The 16574-nt window shown below is 32.3% G+C and overlaps 1 protein-coding gene across 1 annotated transcript; it reads right to left on the reverse strand.

Moving 5' to 3' along the window:
- Positions 1-5887: 5887 nt before the first annotated feature.
- Positions 5888-14794, reverse strand: LOC148281078 (zinc metalloproteinase nas-13-like). Its single transcript, XM_088227343.1, has 6 exons — positions 14666-14794; positions 11844-12038; positions 9888-9997; positions 8924-9113; positions 7303-7439; positions 5888-5914 (listed from the first exon to the last, which is right to left on the reverse strand). Exons 1-6 carry the CDS (start codon positions 14736-14738, stop codon positions 5888-5890), a joined length of 732 nt encoding a protein of 243 aa, XP_088083469.1. The 5' UTR covers positions 14739-14794.
- Between the last annotated feature and the right edge of the window lie 1780 nt (positions 14795-16574).

The following is a 16574-nucleotide window of genomic DNA, read 5'->3' on the forward strand; positions in this document are numbered from 1 at the left end:
ATTTTTCAATTTTTAAACTTCTTCTTGGACCAGTTGGTTGGACATTTGTAAGTCGTTGGACAGAGTAGATTCAATGAAATATTAAGGCATTTATATAGATGGGAATTTAAGATGGACTTATCAAATCGAACATATTCAAAATAAATTGAAAAAGCAAATTTACTTTTTACGCAATAACTTAATCAGTTTTGGAATATGGAATAATTGGATGGGGATGTGCAAATGATACACTAATTAAACAAATAATAATTGCCCAAAAAGCTTTGATAAAATGTATCTTAAGAGTCCCTATCAGAACTAGCTTCCTCGGTATATCGAAAATCTTAATGTAAAATCTATATAACAACTTTATGTAAAAGCTCTGTTACTATACGCACATAAACATTATTCTCTACCTTCCGTTACAAATAAAAAAGTTACTAAATATTCCACCCTGATGCTGCAAAAAAAGTAATTAATACAACCGTCGATCAAGGAGGAAACTGAAAAAAAATCTTTGGTAGAATATTTTGAAAAGAACGTTCCTCTGAAGTTTACAACTTAACCATAAAAAGAATTTAACATTTTCCGAAAATCGACTTACGAAGATATCGTCTTTTAAAACTCGTTCAATTACCCTATTCCCCAAAAACATTGTGTGCAATAACTGCATACCTACATTTTTGATCATTAAAAAAAAACAATATTTAATAATACCTACGAATACATATTATTAAAAATAAGGCTCTTACAACAAATATAGGATATTCCCATTATGCTATTTCTACGAAAGAGTAGGCAGAGGATAGAACGCCACACCGCTTTTTTTTTGTGTATTCATGCAGCATTCGCTCGTTCAAGATACGCTGCGATTAGTGTACAAATGCAGTGCCCTATGTATCATTAGGTGTGGAAAAGGAATAATCATTATGATGATTCGTGCATCTTTTCTACATATACTTAATTGAAATTAAAAATCAGCGGCAATCTGTTGATTTTGAACGTATTTTTTTACTAGAATTATCATATTCAAAGCCTTATCCGCATCTGGGCTGATTATTATAATATGAACGGATTTCTTTATCGGTATATACTGAGACGGTATAAACTTATATAACCGGTAATTGAACATGTTCAGATTAAAAAATTTAAAAAAAATTCATACCGAAAACCTAATTTTACTTTGTATATAAAATTGAAGATAAATTTTAATTTCTCATCAAAATACGTACCCAGATAAAACCTAAGCTGCTGTAAGATAAAATAAATTCAGCTGATCTATTTACTATAAAGTAAGGCGATCGAACTCACGCTTCAGGTGCTAGTTTAGGAATGGTTAAATATTACCGTGTGATACGACCCATTAAACAATTGTTTCATGTTGACCATCCCAGGAACTCAACCCGGGGCTTCTATCCAATGGCGAATGGTCCATATGAGCGATTATGCTCAGCTTACTATTATATTTTATTCTCGATATTAATAATTTATTCTAATAGTATTTATAGAAAAATAAATCACTCACTTATATCACTCCTTATTAATTCACCCATAACTAAACATTTCAATTCAAAATTTGAATTACGACTATTTATTAACACTGCTTAACCTAACAACACTTTCTGAAAGAAGAACTATTAATGATCTCATCGTACTGTATAAAATTGTAAACTCTCTTTTTGACGCACTAAAAATACTTGAATTGATTAATTTTAGAGTACCTGCTGTCAACACTAGGAGTACTTTATTGTTTCATTGCTCCAGTACTTCTTCCAACCAACAAAACAATTCATTGATACCGAGACTGCATAGGCTAGGTAACACTTATGGAACGGCTGCAGACATTCTGTCCAATTCTTTACCATCTTATAAGTCCACAATGTCAAGTTTATTTGTAGCTGCTCGTCAAACCATTATTGACAATTCAATTTCATAAATTAAAAAAAAATACTTGTTTATTTTTATTACCTTATACTTGTTTTTTATTTTTTGCCATTATATCAAATTGCACTGTAGTATTGGCAAATACGCATTTCATAGATGCATATTTTTATTTCTTATTTTTTCGTGATAATATATGCTTGCTTGTTTATTAATTTAACTTAAAAATGTCTTTCTTGCTTACCGTAACACTTTATTTATTGTTTGCCTTACATAATTTATTTCATAAGCTTATATCTTTGCATCTTTTGTTTATATGCTTACTGTTTTTTCTTGCATACCATTGTTATTATTGTTTTTTTTTTTTTTTTTTACTTTGTAAAACTTTTTATCATATTCTTTCTAACTAATTTCCTATATTTTTTCTTTATATTCTGTTTATTATTTAGTATGTTAGCATGTATCTTATTTTTATTTTTTGTTAATGCCTTTTGGGCGTTAATGAACAAAATAAATAAATAAGGATTTATCATCACTAGGCATCACTTTTGTGAGTTCTCTGACATTTCATGCTCAGATCGAAACAGTTTGTAGTAGTTCGTTGAAGATGTTAGGATTCGTCTTGCGTACTGCCAGGGTTTTTGGTAGTACACGAGTACTGAGAATTCTTTATAACTCGTTGGTACGAAGAGTGGCTCGATGATTTGGAAGCCGTGTGAGTTGAAGTACCTTCTTATGATGGAGAAGGTTCAGAAGAAATTTCTTCGGTTTCTCTACATGAGGGAGTGCGGATATTATCCATGGCTTTATCCCACTGAGTTCCTCCAGGGTATGCTTGGTTACAGCAGTTTGAAAACTAGAAGGAACGTGTGTTTAACCACGCACTTCTTTCGATTGTTGCGCGGTATTATTGACAATCATGAAACTATGCGGAGCATTAGCTTTTATGTTCCAGAAAATTACCATAGACTGCGTCAGCATAGACTTTCACATTCCAATATATAGGAGCAGCCTGCCAATGGGTTTACCTGTTGGAAGGGCTATCTCTGTGTTGAACAATATTACTTTGGACATTGACATTTTTCACGTCTCTGAGGGAGTTTTTCGTTACTAGATTCTCTTACTTTTTTAACAATATTATTCTCTGGATATTATGTATGCGTTTTTTATATATACCCAATTTCAATTATTTATTTCAATAATTTCTATATGTATGAATTAAGATATTCTATTTTGTAATGAACATATACTTGTATATGAAAAAATAAAATTGAAATTGAATTGAATCTCTGTTTTGGAATGGTATATTTAATGATCTAAAACATTACGCATTGTACGTGTATCTACTCACTTACTTAAATCAATACGTAATTTAATATTCTCGCATCTTTTACATTGTTTTTGTATTTGTAGCCGGTTTCGCGGTTTAGTGGGTTTCATTATTTTTCCTTTTATATTTTCTGTTCATGTTTACTTTCTGAGATTATTGGGATTGAAAAACTGGCTCCTAATGATCACGCGAAGGTCACGCATTTAGTTTGTTTATTTGGAGGATCTTTTGAAAATGTTTTCACTATAGTGATATATTTTACTTGATTTAACGAAAGTTTGTAACTAAATGTCTTTTTTTGAATTCTTTGCCATACTTTATAATATTACCTATTGTATGCACAGGTAAGGCAGTGTCGCGCCGATTTGATTTCAGTCCAACCTTTTGCAACCCTGAACAAATTTTTCTATGCGCAAAAATATATCGAAAGTAAATAAATAAGCAAGTTCTTTTTTTTTTAACAATCAGTTATATTTCAAAATTTCAAAACATACATGCAAACAAAAAATAACAAAGACAATAAATCGTGTAAAAAACATCATATCAATGCATTGTTTCATCAGATTTTTGTATTCATTCGAAATTTATAACCATCATTCATATTTGTTAATTTTTTTTCACACACAATTTTACTTTGTCCGTTGGAATCTTTATGTATATCACGAAAAAAAGACAGAATACAAATAAATTTATTTTTAAGATATTAAATTTATTTGGAATTTATTGTATAAATATTAATACTTTAATCCACAAATTTGGAATATCCCGTGACCGGTTTCATCGCTTTCGCGACATCTTCGAGACTGGTATCTTTATTGAGGAGTTCAATGTATTTATACAATACAGAGGTAAGGATAGATAATTCAAAATTTAATGAAAGTAAATTAAATAAAGTTATTTTTATCTTAAGGATTACTATCAAAAATATTTAATTTTTTGTAACTAATGAGTTGATATAATGCTAGTTTAATGAGTTTAAGTATTTTATTTTAAGTGCCCTTTAGCAGTAATTTTTAGTGAAGTAGATTAAAGTATCACTTGTCTTTTATTTATATATTAAATTACAATGAACTTCTATCAAGAATTTTCACTTACAAACTTAAATTTTTTTGGAAAGTAATAAAAACGTCGTGAATTTTTGCAACAGGTAGAATGTATAATTTTTCTATTGAAAATTTGTACATTTAATTTATTCGTTTCGTAGTCAAAATTTCGGCAACCAGTACACTTTTGACAATCAGTTCAATGTATTATTTTTTCTAGTTCAAACAAAGATATTTACGATCATGTGTTTTTTTCTAGTTTGAATTTTGATAATCAGTATGATGTTTGAATTTTAACAGTGTCGTGTACAATGCATTCTTATTTTTTTGTTGGATTTGGCGAACTTGTTTTTTTGTTTATCCTTTATATATGTGTATATTATGTATTTTGATATAACTTTGATAATAATATCTTCTTTAGACAAACCCTGGGCAGGAGTACAGCATGTTGAGTTTCATAATGTCTCCTGCACTCATTGCAACACGTTGACCCAATGTCAAAGTTGTGGGCTGAAAAATAAAGATTATTAATTTTTTAAAATCCAACTCAACTCATCTCATTTCCAATTTCATGCCACGACCAATTTCAAATGTTTCAACGAAAGTGCCGGGCTTAAAATTGAATGTAGTGGAGTCACAACGCAGTAAAGTTAAAACAAGTGAATTGAAAAAATACTTCTTAATTCAGCGTTGCCAGCCCTACCAACTTTTCGGTAGATCTACACATTTTGAAGAAATCTACCGATCTACCGAATTCGATTGAAATTCTACAGATTTTTAAACATTGACATGTAGGTATGCATATTCCGATATTTATTTATTTTTATTTATTTATTTTGTTCATTAACGCCCAAAAGGCATTTACAAAAAATAAAAATGAATTACATGCTAACATACTAAATAATAAACAGAATATACAGAACAAATATGTGAAATTAGTTAGAAAGAATATGATAAAAAGTTTTACAAAGTAAAAAAAAAAAAAAAACAATAATAACAAAGGTATGCAAGAAAAAACAGTAAGCATATAAACAAAAAATGCAAAGATATAAGCTAATGAAATAAATTCTGTAAGGCAAACAATAAATAAAGTGTTACGGTAAGCAAGAAAGACATTTTTAAGTTAAATTATATATATATAGAACTAGTAAAAATTTTATCAGTTAAAAAATCGAGTTTGTATCGAGAAGGGTCTTGCTTGGCTTGCGGTTGATGGCAATAGTGCGATTGATCTATAAATTGCATTTTACATTTATGTTCTAAATTTATTAGAGATGAGTCTTAACTCACCGTCTATAAGGTGAGTTAAGCGAGGACGGCCGGGTAAATTAAGTATCGAAAATAGTATTGTCAATCTATAAATAGCATTTCAAGTGCTGTTTCTAAATTTCACGTCGCTACGACTGACCGTTAAAAAGTAAGAATTTCAAATAAAAATAAATAATAGGGAGGACGGCCAATACAAACTTGATTCAAAAACAGCAAGGTTGACCTGAAAATGGTATTTTATATTTTCGTTCTAAATTTTACGTCTCTGTAACTTACAGTTAAAAAATTGAGTCGTAATCGACTCAAAATCAAGTCAATTTTGACTAGAAAATATTTCAGTTGATCTAAAAATTTGATCTTAATAAGGTGCCCAAATTTCACGTCGTTACGACTTGCCGTTTTGGAGGAGATGCTGTAACGAACAAACGGACAAACGAACACATACATCTACATATTTGGTGTTTTATAATGTAAACTCTCCCTACCAAAATCTTCAGATTTTTCAGAATCTACTGATTTTTCCTTAATGAGGGTTGGCAACGCAGGGTTAATAAGTTAGATTCGAAAATTGGTATTGCTAGTTCTTTATATTTTTTACAATGATGCGTATCCCGTTAAAGCTGCATTTTTTTCAGAAATAATGTTTAATTTATTGTATTTATGTATTTTAAACTTCAGGAATAAAGAATAAGTAATTCGGCGGACTTATTGCTAAAAATAATATCTTCCAGCCAACCAAAAATCAGACGGGTAAAAAAAAGAGATTGGTCAAAATTTTGTGCTAAAAAACCATAAATATATACATAAACTTTTGACGAGATGAATTGTAAAGTCAAGCAGTAGTTGATGATGTGAGTAATAACGGGTAGAATAGAGTCAATTATCAAGCTAATCATAGAAATACTAATTGCGTAACAGTCACAAGAATTGGAATTGGAAGAACTTTGTTTTTTTCTGTTTCCGTGACTCAAATGAAAGAAAATGGTTGACAATCAGGTAGCGAGAGAGGTTTTATTTGAGCTGAAGTGGTCGACTTTAAAAGGCTATCGAGCTGGATAGGAGGCTTGGAAAAATGACTATTTAAGACATTTAAATAAATAGAAGTATCTGAAGAATTTTTAGATTTTAAAAATCCTAGTTTCTTTAAAAACTTCCAGGATTCGTGAGGACCAGCGTTATTCAGGATTCATGAAATAATCTACGTTTGCAACTACGACACATCTGATTTCATCTATTTCTCAGGGTCCTGTAGGTTTCCCAATGTGAGCCCTATTTTGTTTCTACATGAAAAAATACTGGCGTAAACCAAGGGGTTGGAGGGTGTTTAGTATACACTTTTTTGATCGGTGCATGCAGATCGTATAACGATAGCAATTTCCGACTTAGAAATTTAACCTAAGAAACTACGTCAATCATATTGAAAAGTAGACGTGGGTAAAACCCTGTCACTGAGAGGATACGTATCACTTAATCTGCATCACCAAAGTGATCAAATCTTTTAATTAGTTTGAGCGAATGTATATTTTGCTTGCTAAGGTGAAAATGAAGACTATTTAGGGCATTGAAATCAATAGAAGTGGCTAAAAAATCTGTAGATTTTAAAAAATCCGATCTTTTAAAATCTCTTAGCGGACTTTTGGACATTAAAAAAAATATAAATTGATTTTTTTTGTCATATATTTTAAAATTAACATGACATATTCATATAGAAAATAATATTTATCATCAAAACTAAAAAAAACCCATTTAAATCCTATCTGTGAGAGTAATAATAATAAATTAAATAAATAAATCAATTACCTTCAATGGGGTTATTGTTGGAGACCCATCAACGCTAAAAGCGTATTGTGAATAGTGAAGAACACTCCCGTAGTCGTATGTAACATTGAAGTTTGTAACTTGATCAGTTGTGTATTTTACGAAGTTATTTTCCCTGCCTGTAAAAACAAGATTAAATAAACACGATTTTAATTTTTAAACAAGTACCATCATAATAACGTTTACAATAGATCAAAACATTCATACTTTAAACTTGGCGGGTTTATTAAAAATTACATGCTTTACACATTGACATATTATTGTCCTGAGCCCTTAAAAATAATGACACTTAATTCATGCGCTTAGTCATGTCTAACGCGTATAAAATGCAAAACCGCCACTGTCCATGATCACTGTTTTTGGAAAGAACAACAAAACCAGCAGCAAAAGTAATATTTCTATTGAGTTAAATTCGCATCTTGTCCGTAGTATAACATGAGGCAGTGGGATTATTCATTTTAAGTTAAATGTGCAAATCGAACTTTAAAAAAAGGCATTTGGCTACTGGTTTTGTTGGTCTTCTTAAAAACAGTGATCAACATAAAGTTATGTAGCAAAGACAAAAAAGAGCAATCGGTTTCGCCACATTTACTATATGTGTGTGTATCATATTTACCATGCTGAGGCGTTCAAATTTATTTGCTACCTACTGGACCCTGGTTAAGATGTTAACATTGTCTCACGACCCAATAATAACGACTGAACTTTAATGGTGTGTGCATGTGTTCTTAATATCCTCACTGCAATCACGAATAAGTAATTTTTGCGATCAGTAACTTATTTTCGGTTTCTGTTTCATGTAATCGCATATAATATTCAATATCATAATCAAGAAACCACGTCAAATGCCACTCTTTCTGACCACAAGATCTGATCCTGCCTGCCACCAGAGAAGTTCCGAACAAGGTACCAAAACTCCAACACAAGGTAGATAATTGCATTCATTGTATTAGGGTTCAGTGGCACAGTAAATAAAGATAACGTACTCCGCAAACTGGGCCAATTCGAGCGTTCATCTGCCAACTGGTAAGTGACGCAATCAGAAAAATAATTAAAGTTTACAATATATTAAAAAACGCAATCCATATATAAGACTTCGAGCCAACCCATGTCAATCTATATTTATCTCACACTATTTTAAAGGCAAAGAGATCTACGAAAATCCGGAAGATCTATCTCGAAGAATTCCAAGTTTTGTGACGAATTGACTAATCTACACATGTTGGAAAGAGCATAATTTTGTCAATCAGAGTAAGTAAAGTTCAGTGTTTTCCCTTTTTAAAATCGGAGTTGCTTATTGTTTTATCTTGATTGTGTACAATGCTTATTCAACAATGTTTTGACTATGTCCCAATGCTTGCAGACTGACTTGATTTCCTTGTTAGGGAGTTTTCCCTTCTTGAAAATGTTTTCCCTCTGTTTGCAGCAAATTAAAATACAAGACTAATAAATATATTTACTGCAATATGTTAACCAATTCCAAATTCCATTTTTGAAGCGCGGTGGGAAAAGTGGCATGCATTGAGGATGTACTTCAACAGGAATTATTCACTTCACACTAATTTGTTTTTAAATTTAAATGTAAAAATATTAATAGTTGTACCTGGAATGATTTTAGGCCAGTTGATGGTAACCCAGTCGTCTCTGTTGTGGGTGCTCTGCATGTGGACGAAGCCGAGAGCATGCAAGAACTCGTGGACAATGATTCCATGGACGAAGCAACCAGCTTCCAAATTGAGGACCTGAGCTCCTTTGGTCATTCCAATATAAGAATAGCAACCTGAATTATTGCCCTAAAATCAAATTTGCTTTTGGTAAATCAAAGGTACTAATTTTTATTAATTTATTTTATTTAGAGGCTTGTCAGCTGGAGGCATAGAGGGGATATGGAAGGAGGTAATAAAAAATACACCGCAACACACAGACAAATTGAGAAAAAAATATTTCTTGGATTTTCTTCTTGCAACTGGCAGGAATCAAACTCGTGACGCCAGTTTCACAGTTGGCCGTCTAACCAACTGCGCTACGGTGCCTGTTCAGCGATAAATTCAATTTTCCAAAGTGAAAAAGTTTAGCGCTATGGGAAATTTGATTTTTTTTTTTCAGACGCGGTAAAAATTAAATCAATTAATTTTACAGCAAAGTTTCTTAAAAGATGAAAAATTGGTTTTATTGAAAATGAATAACTTTTAACGCCACAAGTTCACATGAACATAACTATTTAATTGTGTTGTAACGTAGTTAGTTTTAAGGGACTTTAAATAATTATAAACTCGGTTTGAAGTTGCGCCTAGACATAATAGTAGAATAAAGATGGGAATACCATAATTAGTAACTTTATACCAGGTTTAAAAGTAAGGCTCTTGATGCTTTAACACCTGTAAATGCTTCATCAGTTTGTCGTCGCCCGGGGTGTAAGCTAATGAAGCTTTTTGATACAGGCATACCGGTGCCGAGGACACTTTTAAAAGTATTTTTTTCAACGGTATATTTTTGATATAACCTTTATTATTTTTTGATGTTACTATAATTAAAATAGTAAATTAAAAAAAAAAAACAAAACTTACGATGACGTTGATATAGTTGGGATTCCAGAACCACCTCTTATAGAATCTAACACAAGATACTTTAGAAATATCGTCCAAAGCTGCTTTGATGGCTGCTTTTTGTGCAGATGCTACAAGAACAAATAAAATTTGTAAAAATATAACTTAATCCTTATTATAGTCCGTTCAAATATTTCCAACTGCCTAAATATGTATTTCCTAACTAACATTTAATTGAACGTAGTTTTGCAGAAAGCAACACAAATCGTGGCATGAAAGTAAAAGTTGGAGAAAATTTTAGTAATGAAAGAGTTGTGTCTATGGGAACAGCTCAAGGATCAGCTTTCGGACCGATTCATTACTTAATATATTGTGGTTCAATGGAAAATCATGTAAAATTTTTGAATTGCTTCCAATTCGCAGACAATACTGCCCTTGTAATACGCCATTTAAATGTAAAACCTGCCCAAAAAATACTTCAAGAAGATTTTTCAAATCTCATTAAATAGGCGCATGGCTACGGCATAGTAATAAATTGTACATGTCTCCTCACCTTAAACTTAAATTGTACATGTCTCCTCACCATATATTACTAAATGTGAATTTTAAAGAGAAATACCAGCTCATATAAATTTTTTCCTTAATTCAAATTCAAATATCGAACCAGATAAACGTAATTGTCCTATTATAGATGTTGTAAATAATCATGAATATTTAGGATTAATTATTGATTCTAAATTTAGCTGGAGTGTTCATATTGATGGAATCTGCGACAGATTAAGATACTGGCTTAAGGTGATTTATGAAATCAAAAGCATGCTACCTTTCAAAACATTAAGACACGTATATACCTCGCTCATTGAATCCATTATATCTTACGGAGTGCGTGTCTGGGGTCTCCCTTTCCAGTCTCAACTGGATAAAATTTATGATATTCAGGTGAGACTGTTGAGGGGGATTGTACCGGATAGCATAATTCGTGAGGCGAAACATATGGGCGAAGGTGTATATTTTTTTTTTTTTTTTTTTTTTTTTAAATTCTTTAATGTCCTGCCGGTAAAACGACTTTGTGACTACAAATTGATTGTAGATCACTTTGTTGATCCGGAATATAAAAAAAGAGTGTCCCATACTCACAACACTAGATTAAAAACTAAGGGCTCCCTGTTTGTTCCCGAATTACAAATTACTTCGGAGAGCAAACATTAAATTGCGTTGTTTCAAGATTGTTCAATGATCTCCCACAAACCATCGTTAACATGAAAGATCTTCAAATGAAAAAAAAAGAACTGAAGAAATATCTTCTAGATGCTTTATAGTGCCTGTTTATAAATGAATTTGTAAAATAAAAATAAAATAAATGTAATATCCACCTGTCATAAAAAAAATGTGTCCCACCGAAAAGTCTTTGGACTTAGTGGGTAGCAAATTCTTATATGTATTTTTTAATTATTAAATAAACGCTGTTCGAAAAATTCGAAAAATAGAAATATTGGTGTTATCAAGTTCAAGCAGGTCAATTCTATGTTTTGCTTAAAATAGCCAAGCCGCTTTCTTACAAAAAACTGTAAAATCACCTAAAAATTCTATGTTTTCAAAATTTCATGAAAATTAATGTCACCTCATTCAATTAAAATTCTATCGCAATTATTTTTTATCCTACTAATTTCTTCATTTTCTAATTTATCTCACTTTGGACCTTTAAGTCCTACATGTTAAATATTGTCTTTTGATTCGTCAAAATTATGTTTTAATTCATTTCATTGTAATGGATAGTTTGATATATCGTTATTTAATCCACGTGAAGCTAAATGTACATTCAGTTTATATTTAATTTCTCTCCCACTTTGTCTTAAATATGAACCAGGACCATAAATTACATGTCAACTCGTATATTCCGTTTTTTATATTTGTTTTCCTGATCTATACTATGCAAATATAATTAATTAAATGGTAACATTGAATTGTTAAACTTACTGAAAGTATTGCTAACGGTATAGTACACTTTTTTTTTTGGCCAAAGTCCAGCAGTGTTAAGTATGGCGTTTCTCATCCCAGAAAAACTATCCACTCTGGCCTGAATCTGCTCTGGGGTTAAGACGATGTCTCCCTCAAACTTCCCGCTCCTTTCCCAGACATTTTGATTTTCCGCTAAGAAATTGTTTAACGGTGCTAAAACAAAAAATCATTTATTTAGTTTTACGTTTAAATGCCCTCACTACTACTACTACTACTATTACTACCATCACGCCATTTCCCGTAGGGGTAGGCAGAGAGAATGGACCGCCACACACGTCTATGCTGGCATAAAATCCTAGCCCTCCGGTTCTGTCTGCTTTTGACATGACCAGACTTAAGATTTTGGTTTATCTGGTCATGCCACGTCTTCCTTGCTCGTCATCGTCTCATGTTGCCGTTTATATTTGCCATATATACTTGTTTTACCATTTTTTCGTCGTTCATTCGTTCTACGTGACTAAACCATCTCAGAGACCCTTTCTTAATCTTATCAATTAAACTTGACTCAGATTTACACTCTCGCCTGATTTCATCATTCGTAACCCTGTCATACATTGATTTCCCACACATTCGTCTAACAGATCGCATTTCAACCGCGTTCACTGGGCTTTCATCCTTCCTCTGCCAGTTCCATGTTTCACTTCCATACATAAGTGTTGGGACTGAAACTCTGCCAGTTTAGCTTCGATTGACATATTTTTATTAGAAATTACTGTGCTTAGTGCTCCGTTCATTTTGTTGCCCGCATTCACTCTTCTTTCAACATCTTTTTCTACTCTTTCATCTCTTGAAAACATGCTTACAGATACACAAATTCTTCTGCTTGCTCGAGTCAGAGGCTTCTAAATTGATAACAACACATATATTATTTAAATAAATATTTATAAACTGTGCAGTTACACTTGAATCTGTCACATATTCGTTGCGCCAGCAATATATGTTTTGTGATTTTTATTTTTTTAAGCATTGTATTTTAAATAATCATTGAAATTACACAATTTTGCTTTAACTCTTAAAGGACTGTGGTAAATAAACCCTTTGCGCGCGGTGTTGTAACATCGTGTTACCACTAGTAAAAGATGGAATATTCTAAAGTTTAAACATTTGAAAAAAAAATACATAATGACATAACTAACTAACTAACTAACCATCACGCCATTTCCCTAGAGGGGTAGGCAGAGAGGATAGAACGCCACACCACTCTGTCCTGGCACACTTCCTTTGCTTCCTTCACATTCATACATCTTCTCATGCACGCACGTCGATTATTCCGACTTTTCACATGACCACTTTCAAGAATTTGTTGTACTTGATCATGCCATGTCTTTCTCGGCCTTCCTCGACTTCTACAACCAGACACATTCGCATCATAAATCTTTTTAGCCGTTCTTTCATCATTCATTCGCTCCACATGACCGAACCATCGCAAAAGACCTTTCTTAATTTTGTCGATAATGCTTAACTCAGCCTTGCATTCTGCTCTAATTTCGACATTAGGGCACATATCATACATTATTTTTCCGCACATTCGCCTGAGGGATCGCATTTCAACAGCATTTAGTCTACTTTCGTCCCTTTTCTTCCAACTCCATGCTTCGCTTCCATACATTAGGGTTGGTACCAGAACTCCATTATGAACTGCTAATTTAGCCTCTTGCGATAGACACTTATTTGCTACGACAGACTTTAAGGCACCATTAACTCTGTTACCGGCACTAACCCTCCTTTCAATATCCTTGTCCATATTTCCATCTCTAGTAAACATACTACCCAGATATACAAATTCTTCGACCTGTTTCAAACTATCTCCATTTACTACAATCCATAATGACATACTTTATAATAAATCTTTATTCATAATTTATGCAAAAAAAACATATAATTTAGCCCTGTTATTGCAAAATAAATTAAAAATCACAAATACGCCGCTCAAATTACGCGCGTGCGTCCCCGATAACTGTCATCAACCGGCTGAAGACTGAATCTGTTTTAAACAACACCCGCCACAGAATAGCGTCTCTGTTTTCCTTGTTATGATTTTTATCTTCGTGCTCTCTCTCTTGTATAAGGTATCTGAATAGATTTATCTGAGAATTTTTATATCATTGTATATTTTTTTACATAAATATATACTATTTTTCTAAGTATTATTACATGTAATATTTTTTTTTTATCGTTTAGTGTTATTCAAAGTTGTTTTATTTATTTTATTATAATGAATAACCATAAAGTTAGTGTTCAAATATAAACTTGATGTTTTCTTAGTTTTTATTTTTTACTGGCTCAAAGTATTTCTAATATCAAATTATTATTTTTTGAGTCATTTTATAACTGGTTATAATTTTCGTCATCAGCCTCGTCGTGTAATGGTCAGTGCATTTGCCTAGCGTGCGAGAAGTCTCGAGTTCAATTCCCGACATGGTTGATGTGATATAATATTACATAGTCTCTGGTACCAATCCAGGGACTATGAAATATTATATCGTAAAAAACACCATTTTAAATAAATATTTCATGTCAATCATGTTAGGAATCGAATCCAAGACCTCTGCATGGTAGGCAAACGCGCTGACCACTACATCACAAGGCGGTACACAGTTAAATATTTTACTTTTATAGTATTTCATAAATATATTTTTTTTAAACTGTTAGGTTTAAATATTATTAATAAGGGTAATAGATGTACAATGGTGATAAATAATGTTATGATCAGTTTAGAAGTAAATTTTGTATGATACTATGTTAAGCATGGAACTTAATAAATACATTGAAAAACTTACGAGTAGCTTTTCCGTTGACTGTGGAAAGCAAGAAGTTCCTGTACAGCTCAGGATCCCCCCCTATGTTTGGCATTGCTGCGAACCCACTGGATACGCCAATCAACAAAACGACCAAATACCTTAGGCAAAACATCCTGAATTTTCTGAAAACATCGCAATTATTATAAAAAAACTTATCTTCATATATATAATTATTCTGTACGTGTGATGTCACCGTACTCCTAAACGGCTTAACCGATTTATTTGCGGTTTTCAGAAAAATATAGATCTTTGCGCTGTGCGTGTTCGTAGATCTTAAAATCTTCAATCTAAATTGTAAAAAAAAGTAAGAAACAAACGTTTTATTCATCCATCTACCAGGGTTGCGTTTGAAGAGAATACATTCACGAAAAAATGGAAAGTTGTTATTTTTTGTTGAATGAATGTTTACAAACAGAATTAGTTTTTTGTGAATCTCAGTCAGATTCTTTCCTTAAATTCCTTATAATTTTTACCCATACATTTCTTTTTACTGGATTTTTCGTTGTACTAAAATAATATTAAATTCAATACATTTTTTTAAATCGTATTCCTACATAAATACACCCCTCTGTTGGTGAGAAGACTGGAGTTTGACATTCGAAAAAGGTATGCCATATTTAAAAAAATAAATATTTTATGTTTTGGATTTCAACCCATAACCTAGCTACTTACTTTAATTCAACATTTGAATATTAACAATTTTTAATTTTGGAATTTAATCACAAACAAGTACCTAGGTACCCACTAATCAATGAAAAGTATTTTTCTAAGATAATAGCAGGCAAGCTAACGTCGGGCAGGATAACGTCTGTCGGGTCCACTAGTATTTAAATATAATTTGAAAATAAAAAATGTTTTGATTAATTAACACTATCAACGTCTATCGAAAATTTTAAGACTATCTGACCAGTCTAACCAGCGTTATATCGTGGGGTCATGACTTCAACTAGGTAACCTTAAAATCAGTATTTTTGAGTTACCTACAGAAGTTTCTAGATCAGTAACATGTAAACTTATCGATGCAACTGCTTATATTATACAAATTATATGAAGAGTTTGGAAGGAGACAGAAAGAGAATCCTGGAAAGAACGGTTATTAAAAAAATGTAGGAAGCTGCAGTTCTAAGGATAAAATAATGTATAATAATGTTGCAGGCATTTCTAAAAAATTGGACAATGAATGTGCATTTTTTATATGAAAAAGTAACTCATTTAGTAGCTCAATCACAAATAACTATCAACGTGTTTAAACATGCTAAGCATTTGAGCGATCACAATGAACAATAATGAACATCAATGTTTTATTATGTCCAAATGCTAGCAGACTGGCTGGATTTCCTCCCTAGGGAGTTGTTCGTATTTAAATTTATTTCAACAGAGAGGGAAAAAGTTTTCTACTACTACTACTACTACTACCATCACGCCATTTCCCCGTAGGGGTAGGCAGAGAGAATGGACCGCCACACACGTCTATCCTGGCATACACTCCTAGCCTCTTCCACATTCATACATCTTGTCATACATGCCCTTCGGTTCTGTCTGCTTTTGACATGACCAGACTTAAGATTTTGGTTTATCTGATCATGCCACGTCTTCCTTGGTCGTCCTCGTCTAACGTTGCCGTTCATTTTTGCCATATATACTTGTTTTACCATTCTCTCGTCGTCCATTCGTTCTACGTGACCAAACCATCTCAGAGACCCTTTCTTAATCTTATCAATTATACTTGTCTCAGATTTACACTCTCGCCTGATTTCATCATTCGTAACCCTGTCATACATTGATTGCCCACACATTCGTCTAAGAGATCGCATTTCAACCGCGTTCACTCGGCTTTCATCCTTCTTCTGCCAGTTCCATGTTTCACTTCCATACATAAGTGTGAAAA

The sequence above is a fragment of the Micrasema longulum genome, unplaced genomic scaffold, assembly GCF_059751315.1.
Source record: "Micrasema longulum isolate JH-2025_06_02 unplaced genomic scaffold, ASM5975131v1 h1tg000500l, whole genome shotgun sequence".
In the NCBI taxonomy this organism is placed as follows: Eukaryota; Metazoa; Arthropoda; class Insecta; order Trichoptera; family Brachycentridae; genus Micrasema; species Micrasema longulum.

Coding starts and splice junctions, on each gene's coding strand:
- LOC148281078 (XM_088227343.1), bottom strand. CDS start 14,738: ATGCCAAACATAGGGGGGGATCCTGAGCTGTACAGGAACTTCTTGCTT. Junction 9,114..9,887: donor CCAACTATATCAACGTCATC/GTAAGTTTTGTT, acceptor ATTTGATTTTAG/GGCAATAATTCAGGTTGCTA. Junction 5,915..7,302: donor CAACAATAACCCCATTGAAG/GTAATTGATTTA, acceptor TGTTCGTTACAG/CATCTCCTCCAAAACGGCAA.